Genomic DNA, 15,646 nt, shown 5'->3' with positions numbered 1-15,646 from the left:
CTAGGAGACTTTCTGATGGTACTTCACTTAGGGTTGCCTTGTATTCATCCTCGCCATGATCTTATCTTTCAGGTCAGTCGCTGCCTCATTCAGGCTGCCTCATTCAGCATGATTTCTCTTGGGGCTTCGTACCCAATCTCTGGTTGGGGAGCTGCTGGTTGCTCCCCTCTGACCTGTAGTCCTGGCTCCCCCTTGCCGTAGCATTTGTGTTGTACCTCGTCAATCTCAAGTTGTGATAGCAGGAACACTGAGCTACTAGTTGCTTCGCCGTAAGCCTTGATTGTGGGTTTCGAAGTAACCATTCATCCCACATCCTGTGCATGTAACCCCTCTGACTAGGGTTACTGGAGTAGTAGCATTCCAACAGAGCCGTATTATCGCATCTCGCCCATCTCCGTCTTGTTCCAGTAGCCCATTTGTCGTCTCGATGCCCTGGTTCCCCAACACCTGACGCAGACCTTGTTTGGCCGGGCGACGTCTGAGCCGGCATGTCATGTATTTCATCGTCGCTCATCATCATCATGAGGTAGGCAGCAGCGTGAAGGGTCTTGCCTAAGGACCCACACTGGATGATGGGTCATTGCTCATTGCGCTCCGAGGGGGATTCGAACCCTTGTTCCCCCGTGAATGTCCCGTGGCCTACCAAATCGAGCTATCCAGCCATTCCACACTGGATGATGGTCATTGCTCAATGAGTCCCGAAGGGGATTCTAACCGAAGGGGATATATATATATATATATATATATATATATATATATATATACTTGATATCAACAAATCAAGTGGGCTTATTTGGAACACCCATGCCAGACTTTTGACGTATTTTGACAAATTAAACAATAAAAACATTAGAAATTTGTATAAATGAATTATTGACACTCCAAATGAGAGATTAGACTTTAATTTTAACTCAAATGTTCTCACTTAAATTGTGGCGGTATATATTAAAAATATAAGAAAAGCAGATTTGGTGGGCTTAATAGTTTACCCTACTTCTATTTATAGGATATTTAGATAAAAGTTGTTTATGATGTTCATTTAGAGCTGATGTTTAACTTTCTCTGTATATCTATTAGAAATCGATTCAAAATGTATGTATTTTTAACATTTTTGAATATACTAAACCAAAAACATGAATGTAAAATTTAAATCTCTGTATGAGACATAGTGGTTCTTGTCATTTAGTTTGAAGTAATTTGATTGCCTGTAACTCCTGTCACTGTTTGTTTAAGTTTTGATTTGCTGAAGGCCTCTAGATTGTTTTTTCTCACCCTAATGGTGGAACATGATTATCTAATCACCATCAGATGTGTAACTAGGGTGCGGCCTATATAACATACCAGTGCCTACTAGGATTGCTGATCTTGAAGAAGGCCTGAGGGCCGAAACGTCATCCGAATAAAAGAACTGCATATGGAGCTAGAGTGTGCAACACTTTTTTCCTACTTTCAAGGGAATAAGGGGGTAACAATGTAGGAAGTTGGGATTATGAATTCTACATATAAATCTGCTGTGATTTATTTCAAAATGATCATATACTACATACCTACACTGCAGGGTACAGAAAACAAAAGAGGATAGGCAAACTATTCCTAAATAACTACAGGTTACATTTGTGTTTTTACTTTAAAACAAACAGAGGTCCAGGAAAAAGAGTATTGACAGGAATATACTGTAGGCCTATAGCTCATATGTTACTGTATATGTTGTAAAGTAGGCCTGCTTACAGTGTGGGTAGCTGACTTAATGCCATAACCACAGGCAATAACTATACAAAACATCTCTATAGCACCCCTTAACAACAGATCCATGGAAGACAGTCTCAGCTGCCACACACTTGACCTGTGTGCGGGTCTCAAGGTTGGTCATGTTCACATTAGAATGGGTACCCGGTAGTTAAAAAATCCATACAGTGTAAGTTATCTTTAAATTTCTCCCAAACACCAGATTGTTGCTCAGTAGGTCATACAGATTAGTTAGTTAAGAAATACCTACAATATAAATGATTGTTATGTTCCCACATTGTTACCCCCTTATTACCTAACTTCACATCTTGTTCCCTTGTACCTAGATGTATGTGTCGGTACGTACTGTACTGGTACACCATTAGTATAAAAATTACACTAAATGACAATAAATTCAGGAGAATTATGCTGTATGTTATGGGCCGTAAGCTAAAGCGTTACCCATATTTGTCATTCTGGGGGTGGTACAACTTCTGCCCAAAGTGCATGTCCAGATTGAAGTGACTCCGTAACTTGCGCACACGGAGGACTCACCGTTAACATGTACAAACTGAGATCGATTTGATAGATAGGATTTAAACCAGCTTAGTGCGGCTCCTTTAATGCCAATTACATGTTCCAGTCTCCGTAAAAGGACGTGATGGCCATTGGTGTCGAACGCAGCACTAAGATCTAACAAGACAAGTTCAGAGACAAGTCCATTGTCTGATGCAATTAAAAGGTCATTTGTAATTTTCACCAGTGCTGTCTCTGTGATGCACTCTAAATCCTGACTGAAAATCCTCAAATAATCTATTGTTATTTAGAAAGTCACACAACTGAAGGATCTTACAGAGATAGGGAAGGTTAGATATAGGTCTATGTTGGCTGAAACCCCTGGATCAAGAGTGGGCTTTTTCAGAAGAGGTTTAATTACAGCTACTTTAAAGGATTGTGGTACATAGCCTGTTAATAAAGACAGATTGATCATATCTAGTAAAGAAGTGCTAACTAAGGGTAAAACATCTTTAAGCAGCCTGGTTGCAATAGTTGGAAAGGTTGATGGCTTAAATGAATTAATCGTCGAAGTTAGTTGAAGAAGGTCAACAGGAGCAAAGCAGTCAACATATATATGAAGGTGTTACTGCTGAGGGCTACAGGAATACATGGTTCAATAGAGCTATGACTCTCTGTCAGCCTGGCTACAGTGCTGAAAAGAAACCTGGGGTTGTTCTTATTTTCCTCTATTAATGATGAGTAGTAAGCTGCTCTGGCATTACGGAGGGCCTTCCTATGTGTTTTAAGACTATCTTGCCAGACTAAACGAGATTCTTCCAGGTTGTTGGAAAACCATTTCCTTTCAAGTTTTTGTGATTTTTTTGCTTTAATTTGCGGGTTTGGGGGTTATACCATGGAGCTAACCTTCTTTGTTTTATTATCTTCTTTTTTAGAGGAGCGATAGAATCGAGTGTCGTTCGCAGTGAGTCTGCAGCACTATCAACTAAATGGTCAATTTGGGAAGGGCTGAAATTAACATAGAAGTCCTCCATTATGTTGAGACATAGCACTGAATTAAATGCAGATGGAATCGCTTCCTTAAATTTAGATACAGCGCTATCAGATAGACATCTAGAGTAGGAGGAGACTAGTTTTTGCCTAATGGCATGTAGTCCAGCAATAGCAGTTCAAAAGTTATTAAATAATGGTCCGATAATGAAGGATTCTGTGGAAAGACTATTAAATGTTCAATTTCAATGCCATATACCAGAACAAGGTCGAGGGTGTGGTTTTTAACTCATAAAAATACAGTTCTGCACATTTAAACAAAATGTGTGTTTTTTCATCTCATGTGTGTGAGATGAGATGAGAACGATTATCATGGCTAACTGCGGAGGCAAATTAAAATCTTGTCTTCTGTTATTCATGCATAATGTTATTTGGAACAATACACCACAATTCTTGTATGAAAAAGTAGAATATACTGTTATATTTTGTCATGGGTACAATACATATCAAGTGAGCACTGGTGGTGCCAAGTCCACAAACCAATTCTATGATGAGAACTGTTTTTTTTTATAGATCTTCTTCCACTTGGAATATGCTCCCCACCAATATCAGACAGACCAAAAGTAAATTTTCTTTCAAAAAGTCACAAAAACAAAAATTGGTGATTCTCATGTTGTCTCATGTTGTTCTCATTGTGGTTATTGCTGTTTTAGAACCTTTTTCATTGTTTTTATTTTGTTTTTGTTGCTGTGTATTTGTGACAATTTTGTTTTTGTTTCCACTATTGTCTATTGTTTCATATGTACAGTAATTTAACTTATTTATCTAATCAAATAACTGGCTTGTTTTGCCTTTTCTTGTTTATTGATACTGTGTGATTTTAAATTGTTGTTTGTTTTTATTGTTATTCCATTTGTGTGGATCCCAGGAAGACTAGCAAATGTAGAAGCTAATGGAGATCCAAATAAATACTAAAGAGGAACTAAGAAATGCAAACAAAAAATAAAAGTATTATAATTAAAATTAACAATAATAATAATTTTTCCATTGCTTTTTACTGGATGAGACCATTAAAGGGTTAAAATGCCCTAATAATTGGATATTGTTCTTAAGTGATGCATATTCCCAAACAAATTTGCAATTAATCAGGTAACCACAATACACAGTGAACTGATCAACACATTCCATAACTTTTATCCAAGACAGTAAACCACCTTGTTAATCCTTAATTGCCTACTGTTTGATTCTTTTTTGTACTTTTATAAGAATTTTCCCAAAGCAGTATAATGTTCCAAATGTTTGCAGTACACAGCTCAATTTTGTGCTTTTGCTTTTGTGCTCTTATGATTGCAAACACCCACAATGACAACAGACTTAACATTGTGACATTTCTTAGATGCCAATTGATTCCTTTGGTTTGGCTCTATTAGTTGTTTGCAAGTGTAATTAATCTGAGTTCTTGCTGTGGTTGGAATGAGAACTCAAACTCCAATCACAGTCCAATCGCTTTTTGTTGTAAGATGATTCATTGATCTTGCATAAAGTTGCAGGGTTTTAGTTTTTGAGATGAATGGATATCTGCTATCGTAAAATTTGAATACCATATTCTTCTAGCAAGCAACATTTGAGGCTTTGATAATACCTAAGCCTTTTTCCTCTCCTTAAGAACTGATTGAACATTTCAATCACAGACCAAATCCCTGAAACCCTCCAGACTACAATTAATGAGTGAAACTTAATGCCAGTCTGACTGATTAAAACCTGGCTTTTCACACAGGTCGTTCATTCATTTTGATGATATTGTGGCGGAAGAGTGTCCTAATTTCTTTCAGAACTCCAGCACATATACAAGACACACATAGCAAGTAAGTGCCAGGAATGAGACTATTACCTAATGCTGCCACTTTGCCTTATAGAGACCCCTCTGAGATCTGCAAACATTCCCTTAAAGGAGGGGTAAGTGATTCTGGAGAAATATTGTTGATATTTGAACTCAAAAGCCAAATAAATACACTCCTCCCTTTAGTGGTCCTTCAGAAGCTCTGCCCCCTAAATACATGGACGATACGCATTGCCAAGGTAACTGGGCAATTATGGCGGAATCCAGAGCGTCTGCTGCCCGAGGGTAACTAAAGCAAAACAAACATTTAGCAAGATTTAGTTGTTTATATTGTTTTTATAAAACAACAGTGACCGAAGACAGGGCCGTGGGTTTGTAGCTAAGCTAACAAGGAAGATTACGTTTGCTAGCATAGCATTTCAAATTATGCATCAATCCAAATAATCCCACTGTGCTAGCAAACTAGTTTTTAGGCCTTCATGGCTATAAAACCCTTCGCAAATGTTGTACGGACAAATACCATGATATAGAGCAAACAACGACATAGCAAGTAATGTAACTAATATTAGCTAGGTTGTGTGTTAGCAAACTGACACTACAGTTGCTGCTGCAAAGCTAATATGCAGAGAGGATGAGACAAACTAGAAAGTAATCTGAATGCCCATGGGCAAGTAATTTAACGTTAACTGACACACACACACAGTGTTCACTCACATACATCTGCCATCTGCTTGTCTGTTGCTTCATTTGCTTTCTTTCAGAGTGGTTTGAAGCATTCTCTAAGGCACAAAACCAGCTTTTTAGACTAGTGCAAACAAAATTAACCAAATCGCACCTGTCACAGGATAGATAAAGTACAATTTGAAGCCATATTCACACTAGCATGGATAAAGTTGGAAATGATATGGTGTCAAACAGCTGAGGTGTGGACTATAGTAACATGACTTGAACTTGAGTCAGATTCAAGTCACGAATCTGGTGACTTAAGACTTGACTTGTTGGTCCTGACTTGTGACTTACCCTTACTGACTTAGTATTTGTTGCTCTTGACATGGGACTTATTGGTCTCAACATGGAACTTGATGATTTTGACTTGGGACTTGTTGGTCTTGTTTGAGACTTGACTTGGGGCTTACCCCTGGTGACTTAAAACTTGTTGGTCTTGACTTGGGACACACCTTTCTTAAATTGGGACTTATTGGTCTTGCCGTAGTACTTGACTTGGGACTTTTTGGTCTTGGGCTTGTGACTTGGTGTAGTGATCACAATGACTGAATGTCTCCCAAATAACACTCTGCTGCACTGTTTACAACCCGGTGGAATGCCATGGGGGGAGGTTTGAATGAAACTTTGCTCAGACTTCTGGATCTGCAAAATTTCTTCTGCCCTCTCCAACAGTAAAGGTGTCAATTTGAATACTTGCCAGACAAGACCAGAACTTTCCAACCCAGAGGAAAGACATGTCTTGTCATGCTAATAGAGCTAATAGAGGAGAAACTAAAAACAACATCTTCTCCTCTCTTATCTGTCTCACTCACACATGCAAACAAACACACTCTTTCTTCTCTCACCCTCTGATGTGGCTTGCCAGATCCTATCATAAAAGTTGAAAAGTGCAGTCTTGAGGAAGTAACACTATGATATTCTTGCTTTTTAACCCAAGTCTGAATTAATGTGAATTAGCTATATAACCAATCATTAACCCAGCTAACATTTCTCAGCACATGTTTCCTTGATGTGTAACCCAACTTTTATTTTTGTAGGACATGAAATGAGCAAGTTATTAATTCAGGTAGTTAACCTCTTGTTTGCATCCGTGATGTGCTGACGTGCTGAGGTAAGCGTATTGTCTCATTTCCTGTCACCTGTGTTTGTGTTTTACTAGTAGCGTATTTCTGCTGCTCTAGCTCATCACAGTTAATTTTGTTGGATTCTTCATTATAGTGACTAACTATCTGCTATACATTTAAACATAAACTAGTTCTACTCAGGCACTCATAGCTCTCTCCTTCTTTTAAACGACTTTCTCGCTAATCCCACAGTTTACACGCTATTCATTTTTGCTAGCTACTGTTCTTTAGCTTAGCAGTTAGCGATGGTTTCTCTCTCTCCTTCTCACTCTCCTGTTCTCTCTTGTTCGGTGTGTCAAATGTTTAGCTATTCTTTTGCCTCCTTTAGTGATAATGGTACATGTAATAAATGTATATGTTTATTTGTAGCATTCAAGGCGAGGCTTAGTGAACTGGAAACACGGTTCCACACCATGGGAACTCAATCATTAGCTGCTGTAGTTAGCTAGCCCCCACTAGCCAGTGCGGACCGACCAGAGGTAGCTCCTGTTAGCCGAAACCAGGGAGGCTGGGGGACTGTCTGAAGGAAGCATAGCCCTAAGCAGAAGCCCACGGTTCACCACCAACCTGTTCACATTTCTAACAAGTTCTCCCCACTCAGTGACACACCTGCTGAAAAACCAACTCTGATTATTGGCTCCATAAGAACTGTGAAGTTAGCAACACCAGTGACCATAGTCCAATGTATTCCTGGGGCCAGAGCGGGCGACATTGAATCCTATGTAAAACTGCTGGCTAAGGATAAACGTAAATACAGTAAGATTGTTATTCACGTCGGTGGTAACGACTCCCGATTACGCCAATCGGAGGTCACTAAAGTTAATGTTGAGTTGGTGTGTACATATGCAATGACAATGTCGGACTCTGTAGTTTTCTCTGGGCCCCTGCCAAACCTGACCAGTGATGACATGTTTAGCCACATGTCTTCATTCTGCCGCTGGCTGTTGAGGTGGTGTCCAGCAAATGATGTGGACTTTTTGGGGAAGACCTGGTCTGATTAGGAGAGATGGCATTCATCCCACTTGGGATGGAGCAGCTCTCATAGCCAGAAATCTGACCGAGTTTATTAGTGGACCAAAAACATGACAACTCAGAGTTGAGACCAGGAGGCAGAGTTGCAGTCCTACACGCTTCTCTGCGCTTCCAGAGCAGTTACCCACCCAAAACTCCTTAGTGACGGTGTCTGCCCCCTGACCACTTAAATTAATGAAACCAAACATTAACAGAAGAGGAGTTATACATAAAAACCTCAACAAAAATGCAAAGAATAGCACAACAAAATAGGAGAATTAAATGTGGACTCCTAAACATCAGATCTCTGTCATCTAAAGCTGTACTAGTGAACGATTTAATATCAGAGTATCATATTGACTTATTTTGTCTTACTGAAACCTGGCTGGGTCATGAAGAATATGTTAGCCTAAATGAATCCATGCGGCCAAGTCATATTAATACTCGAGCTTAAGACTTAAAACTCATTCGAAAGCCTTCTTCTTAGTCTTTCACACCCAACCTGGAAAACATTATAGTGTACTGCTCTCCTGGTCTTTATTCTGAATTTTTATCTGAGTTTTTATCAAGTTTAGTCCTTAAAACAGATAAAGTAATTATTGTAGGTGATTTTAATAATCATGTGGACATTGATAAGTACTACGTTTATCTCATTATTAATTTCGATTGGCTTTTGTCAGAGAATACATGAAGCTACTCACTGTTTTAACCACACCCCCAACCTTGTTCTGGTATATGACATTGAAATTGAACATTTAATAGTCTTTCCACAGAATCCTTCATTATCGGACCATTATTTAATAACTTTTGAACTGCTATTACTGGACTACACGCCATTAGGCAAAAACTCTTATTCTAGATGTCTATCTGATATTGCTGTGGCTAGATTTAAGGAAGCGATCCCATCTACATTTAATTGAATGTTATGTCTTGATATCACAGAGGACTCCAAATTGACCATCTTGGTGATAGTGCTGCAGGCTCACTGCGAACGACACTCGATTCTATCGCTCCTCTAAAAAAGAAGATTATAAAACAAATAAGCTCCATGGTATAACCCCCAAACCCGCAAATTAAAGCACAACATCACGAAAACTTGAAAGGAAATGGCATTCCAACAACCTGGAAGAATCTTGTTTAGTCTGGCAAGATAGTCTTAAAACATATAGGAAGGCCCTCCATAATGCCAGAGCACCTTACTACTCATCATTAATAGAGGAAAATAAAAACAACCCCTTGACTGCTTTGCTCCTATCGACCTTCTTCAACTAACTTCAACGATTTTTCATCTAAACCATCAACCTGTCTCTTAGACCCCATTCCAACTAGGCTGCTTAAAGATGTTTTACCCTTAGTTAGCACTTCTTTACTGGATATGATTAATCTGTCTTTATTAACAGCCTATGTACCACAATCCTTTAAAGTAGCTGTAATTAAATCTCTTCTTAAAAAGCCCACTCTTGATCTAGGGGTTTTAGCCAACTATAGACCTATATCTAACCTTCCCTTTCTCTTTAAGATCCTTGAGAAAGCAGTCGCGAATCAGTTGTGTGACTTTCTAAATAACAGTTTATTTGAGGATTTTCAGTCAGGATTTAGAGTGCATCATAGCACAGAGACAGCACTGGTGAAAATTACAAATGACCTTGTAACTGCATCAGACAAATAGACTTGTCTCTGTACTTGTCTTGTTAGATCTTAGTGCTGCATTTGACACCATTGATCATCACATCCTATTACAGAGACTGGAACATGTAATTGGCATTAAAGGAGCCGCACTACATGTGTAACTGTACATGTTAACGGTGAGTCCTCCATGCACACCAGTTAGTCACAGAGTTCCACAAGGTTCTGTGCTTGGACCGATTCTATTCACTTTACATACACTTCCTCTAGGCAATATTATTAGGAAACACTCCATAAACTTTCATTGTTATGCAGATGATACCCAATTATATCTATTGATCAAGCCAGATGAAACTAACCAGTTAACTAAACTTCAAGCATGCCTTGAGGACATAAAGCAATTTTCTGATGTTAAACTCAGACAAAACTGAAGTTATAGTACTTGGCCCCAAACACCACCGAGACACATTATCTAAAGATATAGTTACTCTAGATGGCATTGCCCTGGCCTCCAGCAGCACCGTAAGGAACCTCTGAGTTATTTCTGATCAGGATTTATCCTTTAACTCCCACATGAAACAAACTTCAAGGACTGTCTTTTTTCACCTACTTATCATTGCAAAAATCAGGCACATCCTGTCTCAAAATTATGCAGAAAAATTAGTGCTTGCATTTGTTACTTCTAGGTTGGACAATTGTAATTCCTTATTATCAGGCTGCCCGAATAAGTCCCTTAAGACTCTCCAGTTGATCCAGAATGCTGCGGCACGTGTACTGACAAGAACTAGGACAAGAGATCATATTTCTCCAATATTAGCTTCTCTGCACTGGCTCCCTGTAAAATCCAGAATAGAATTTTAAATCCTTCTCCACACCTACAAAGCTCTTAATGGTGAGGCACCATCGTATCTTAAAGATCTCATAATACCTTATTACCCAACTAGAACACTACGCTCCCAGGATGCAGGGTTACTTGTGGTTCCTAGAGTCTCCAAAAGTAGAATGGGAGCCAGAGCCTTCAGGTATCAAGCTCCTCTCCTGTGGAATCACATCCCAATTTGGGTTCGGGGGTAGAAACCATCTCCACATTTAAGAGTAGGCTTAAGACTTTCCTCTTTGATAAAGCTTATAGTTAGGGCTGGCTTGGGTGAGCCCTGAACCATCTCTTAGTTATGCTGCTATAGGCCTAGACTGCTGAGAAACTTCCCATGATGCACTTCTTTCCTCTCTCCTCCTCTCTCTTTCCATCTGCATGCATTTTTATCCCATTATTGCATGTTACTAACTCGACATCTTCTCTCTCCCGTAGTTCTGTGCTTTCTCGTTTCTCTCCTCTCTCCTTCTGTCGTTTTCAGCAGGTATTTTTGCCTCCAGAGCTGCAGAGACTGGATCTGTGGTTGTGGGCCCCCTGCTGCCCCTGTGTTCCTGCTCAACAATTCTACTTTTCATAGTTTGAGGTTTTGTCCTGTTTCCTGTTTTATTTTGTAGTATTCTCCTCTCCCTGTGTGTCTTGTGTTTTTACTTCCTGTCTTTGTTTGCTTTCCCTCCAGTTTTGATTGTTGGCCCCTCCTTGATTGTTTGCACCTGTGTCTCATTGTCTCATCTACCTTAGTGTATTTAGTCAGGGTCTTCTCCTTTGTTCATCGTTGGGTCGTTGTTCCTATCATGTGCGTGTTTCATTGTACCTATATCAAGCAGCTAGGCAGTTGTTCCTGGTGAGTTCTGTTGGAATTATTCTTTGTCTCCCTTGGACCATGTCTGCATTCTGGACTTTGAACTTTGCCTGCTCCCTGTCAGATTTGACCTTGAAATTAAAAGGCTGGAGAGCCAGATACCACCGTGTGATGCGGGCGTTGGCATCCATCATGCCGTGGAGCCACTGGAGGGGGGCATGGTCTGAACAGAGGGTGAATGGGCGCCCCAATACCGCAGGGCCTTGACTGCAGATGGCCAGGCACTCTTTTTTTGATTGTACTGTACCTCTCTGACAGCTTCTGGCTAATGTATACGACCGGGCGGTCGACACCCTGCACCTGCTGGGACAAAACGGCCCCCACTCCTCTGTTCGATGCGTCTGCAGAGCAAAAGGGAGAGAAAAAATAGGTGTGTGGAGGAGAGGCTCCCCACAGAGGGCTTGTTTTACCCTCTCGAACGCCAGTTGGCACCGCTCCGTCCACTGGACCAGATCTGAGGCACCTTTCCGGGTGAGATCGGTCAAGGGACTGGTCAGCTCTGCGAAGTTGGGAATGAACCGCAGGTAATAGCCAGCCAGCCCCAGGAACCGCCTCACCTCTTTTTTTGATTTGGGCTTCAGCCAGGCAGCAATCACAGCCATCTTGTTTACATCTGGGCCAGTATCGCTGGCTGCACTGGCTGCACCTGCTGCGGATCCGTCATGTCTATCCCAGAAGCCCAGTTACGTTGGGCACCAGTTGTAGCGGAATCGTGCTACTGTGAGTTCCCTTGGCCCTGAGACATATGCTGAGACCACATTTTCAGTTTATTCTTTCTTTATTTCTTTTTGGCCACACAATCTTTCTCTCTGCCTAATACTACGCTACTGCCTACCTCATGATGATAATGATGAGTGACAATGAAATACATGAGATGCCGGCTCAGACGTCGCCCAGCCAAACAAATGTATCTTCCACAATGATCATTAAAAGTATGAATACACAACCAGTAGAATATTAGACGTCTAGTACTAACACTTCATAACACATACTCAACAGGTTCAGAACAGATGTGGAGAGCTTGCTGAAGAGCCACGGTGCAGGACTCTTCATCCAGGACTTGAGCCTGTCTGTCTGAACCCCTACTCCCTGCAAAATGCCCTAAACACCTACCAGGCAGACCATGGGCCACTGGAGATGAAGGGAAGAGCTGTGTAAGTTAGAAACATTTTTTTTGAATGTGTAGAAATGACATTTGTGTTGAATAAATGGTATTTCTTAAGGTAAGGTAAGGTTTAGGACTCAGGAACCTCAAGTCACACTGTTTATGCAGTCGTATTAGCATTGTTAATTAATGTATACATGGATCTGTGAATAAATAAACTATGGGAGGATTCACTACGTTACAGTATCTTGAGGATCAATGCGCACCGAAAACAATATAATTTGCTTTAAATAGACAAAGTATAATGATTTTGCACTAACACATACATTAGTCAAGTAAAGTCAATTTTATTCAAACAGCCCAATATCACAAATTGCCTCAAAGAGCTTTAGAATCTGTGCAAAACGACACCCTCTGTTCTTAGACCCTCATTTGAATAAGGAAAAACTCCCCCAAAAAACCTTTTTAACAGGGAAAAAAAAAGACAGAAACCTCAGGAAGAGCAGCAGAAGAGGGATCCCTCTCCCAGGATGGACAGACATGCAATAGAACAGATTCACAACAGAAAATCATAGTGTATATACAATTATGTTGACAAAATGTAGACTGTAAAACATAAGTGAAGACGATGGATCCAGAAGGACAATTATGCAGCTTCAGGTGATGCCTACTAAGTAGGATCTGAGCCACACCACCTCCTCTCCACCATAGAGACAGCACTGTTCCAGCATGAGGCCCGCAATCACAGATCCAGACTCTACATCTCCGGAGGCAGAAATACCTGCTGAAAGTGCAAGACAGCACAAAACTATAGGAGAGATAAAATGTAGAGTTAGTAATGTGCATTAATGGGATAATCATTCTGAAAACCTTGCTCTATGGTCATGGAAATTCACTGAAAAAACAAACAACTGACCACCTAGCCAAAGCAAACCTAGATAAATATAAAATTGCCACATGACATGAGATTTTGTTGTTATTTTGTCATTGCAGTCGTGCTCGCTACCCGGCCTACAGATGTTTTGTTTCCTGGTGCTGGGGATACCTGGGAAAGCACAACAGGGTTGTCATACCTTCTTGTGTTGTGCTCAGTATTCATCAGGAGTACCCAGATGAAGATGGGGAGTACACAGGCTTTAAACCTACCATTTAAATTTAAAATGTCTTTTATATTGTAATTGTTTGGTAATGTGTTATGTACACAATTATTTATTCAATACACTTTTAATACATTTCAAAGAAGTCTTGGACAGCTGTCAATCAGTTTGAGTAATGACATGTTAGTATGTGTGTCACAACTTTTTTTAAATGGAGGCTGGTGGGGCTCTAGTGCAGGGATGGACTGAGGCAGGAGGTAGGCTGGAGGAAGACGATGACAACTGCACGTGGGGAAAACACTTGTCAAGTCTTTACTATCATGTTCATATATCACACAATAAGTCAATAATGTATTTGGGTATGTTTGTCCAGGTGAGCCAAAACCCTCCCAGCACCTTAGGACGTAACAGAATACATTACAGGGGTCTGCGACTGTGTCATGAAGCAACATCAACTGAACCTTTTCCAGTCACAGCTAGCTCCTATCCAAAAAAAACGCCAGAAGATACAGCGTATACGCCCTGATAACAGAAAAAAAAACTACAGCTACATCTCTGAGTTGCAAGCAAGGATTGTAAAGAAGAGAATCAAAAGTGGAGTGGGGATGCCTCAAAGGAGGAGCCTTCGACCGGATGACCCCCAGGTAGGGAAGTGCTCTACTAAAAATATGTCTCTGTCAACCCTGAAACATAAGTTTGACAATGAAAGCCGTCAGTTTAACCCTGCCTGGCCTGGCAAGTGTTTGTTTATTTTACTGCCATCTCCAAACTCCTGCTATTTTTTATTACATTCATTTGCATTTGTTTAAAATTTGTCATTACCAAAAACTAAAAAAAAATGTTTAAATAGGTTGCTGAAAATGTCTGGCTCATCTACATTTCCTGGTTTTAAAATTTGGCCTAATTGAATTTGTAAATGAACAGCCCTGGCCTATAGGCTGCATAATGGTGCTCCCGGTTGTCATTCCCAGGCTCCCTTATTTGGCCTAATTCCGTTATGTCCCCCCGGTACTGCGTGTGAATGCAGGCAGACCTAAACCTAACTGACAGAGCTGGCCCACACACCAGGCCGGAGGCCCGAGAACCAGATCAGGGCTCAGCAACAGGACAGCAGGACATGGAGCCGGCGACGGGACAGCAGGACAGGAAGCTGGCGATGGAGAGACTGGTAGAGGAGCTGGCAGAACCAGTGATGTCTGGGAACCCGGAGCCTGCCACTCCGGCAGAGAAGGAGGATACTGCCGTGATCCAGCAGAGAATTCTGTGGCGTGCTGCGACCCAGCAGATGGTTCTGCAGGAGGCGGCTGCGATCCAGCGGCGACTAGGGATTGCTGCTGCTGCGATCCAACCGGGGCAGGAGGCGGCTGTGATCCAGCGGCAACTAGGGATTGGTGCTGCTGCGATCCAACCGGGGCAGGAGGTGGCTGCGATCCAGCAGGGCGCCCAGGGACAGGGGGATGCCGCAGTCCAGCAGGGGGTGCTGGCTGCTACGATCCAGCTATGACTGGAGGCCGCTGCCGTGGCGTGAGACTGGAGGCAGCAGCGGGCAGGCGAGCAGCGGGGCAGGCGAGCAGCGGGGCAGGCGAGCAGCTGGGCAGGCGAGTAGCTGGGCAGTGGGGCCGTGGTGCAGGCGAGCAGCTGGGTAGGCGAGCAACTGTGGGAGCCATGCTTCCTCTTGGAGCATTTCCCGGAAGGCGCTGAGAAAGCAACAGACTGAGGTGCCCCCTGGCTTGCAGGCTGAGATGCTGACTGGAGACTAGCACATAGGAGGTAAGTATGTAGGGATATGATCTGGGGGCCAGCAGGCTGGGGTGCAGGCTGATGGATGGCAGGCCGGGGTGCAGTCCGATGGCTGCGAGGACCACCGAGAGCCAAGCAGGTGCCTAGGTATGGGCAAACGAAGACAGAACAAAGACAGAGACCCGGACTAAATACCGTAGGGGAGGTGAGACAACGAAGACACAGGTGCAAACAATCAAAACCGGAGGGAAAACAAAGCCAGGAAGTAAACCACAAGACACACAAGGGAAGGAGAATACTACAAAATAAAACAGGAAATGAAAAACCTTAAACTACCACATGCTAGTGAAAATGAAGATGTAAAGCAGACAGGTCGGTCTGCCATTACCAACCAAGCAGCAATACAGCCACAG

The 15,646-nt window shown here is 41.8% G+C and overlaps 1 protein-coding gene across 1 annotated transcript; it reads left to right on the top strand.

The window, feature by feature from the left end:
• Nucleotides 1–5,324: 5,324 nt before the first annotated feature.
• Nucleotides 5,325–13,556, top strand: LOC122867071 (P2X purinoceptor 7-like). Its single transcript, XM_044177441.1, has 4 exons — nt 5,325–5,356; nt 11,171–11,273; nt 12,291–12,445; nt 13,390–13,556. The coding sequence occupies exons 1-4, from the start codon at nt 5,325–5,327 to the stop codon at nt 13,547–13,549; spliced, it is 450 nt and encodes a 149-aa protein (XP_044033376.1). The 3' UTR covers nt 13,550–13,556.
• Nucleotides 13,557–15,646: the final 2,090 nt, after the last annotated feature.

Source organism: Siniperca chuatsi, linkage group LG19, assembly GCF_020085105.1.
Source record: "Siniperca chuatsi isolate FFG_IHB_CAS linkage group LG19, ASM2008510v1, whole genome shotgun sequence".
Classification (NCBI taxonomy): domain Eukaryota; kingdom Metazoa; phylum Chordata; class Actinopteri; order Centrarchiformes; family Sinipercidae; genus Siniperca; species Siniperca chuatsi.
The sequence above is the reverse complement of the archived record's forward strand: the minus strand, read 5'-3'. Positions and strand labels throughout refer to the sequence as shown.

Excerpts from the sequence above, each read along its gene's own strand:
- LOC122867071 (XM_044177441.1), top strand. The coding sequence starts at position 5,325 with ATGGCGGAATCCAGAGCGTCTGCTGCCCGAGG. Across the intron at positions 5,357-11,170 it reads AGAGCGTCTGCTGCCCGAGG|TGTATTTAGTCAGGGTCTTC; the intron begins GTAACTAAAGCA and ends CATCTACCTTAG. Across the intron at positions 12,446-13,389 it reads GAGATGAAGGGAAGAGCTGT|TCGTGCTCGCTACCCGGCCT; the intron begins GTAAGTTAGAAA and ends TTGTCATTGCAG.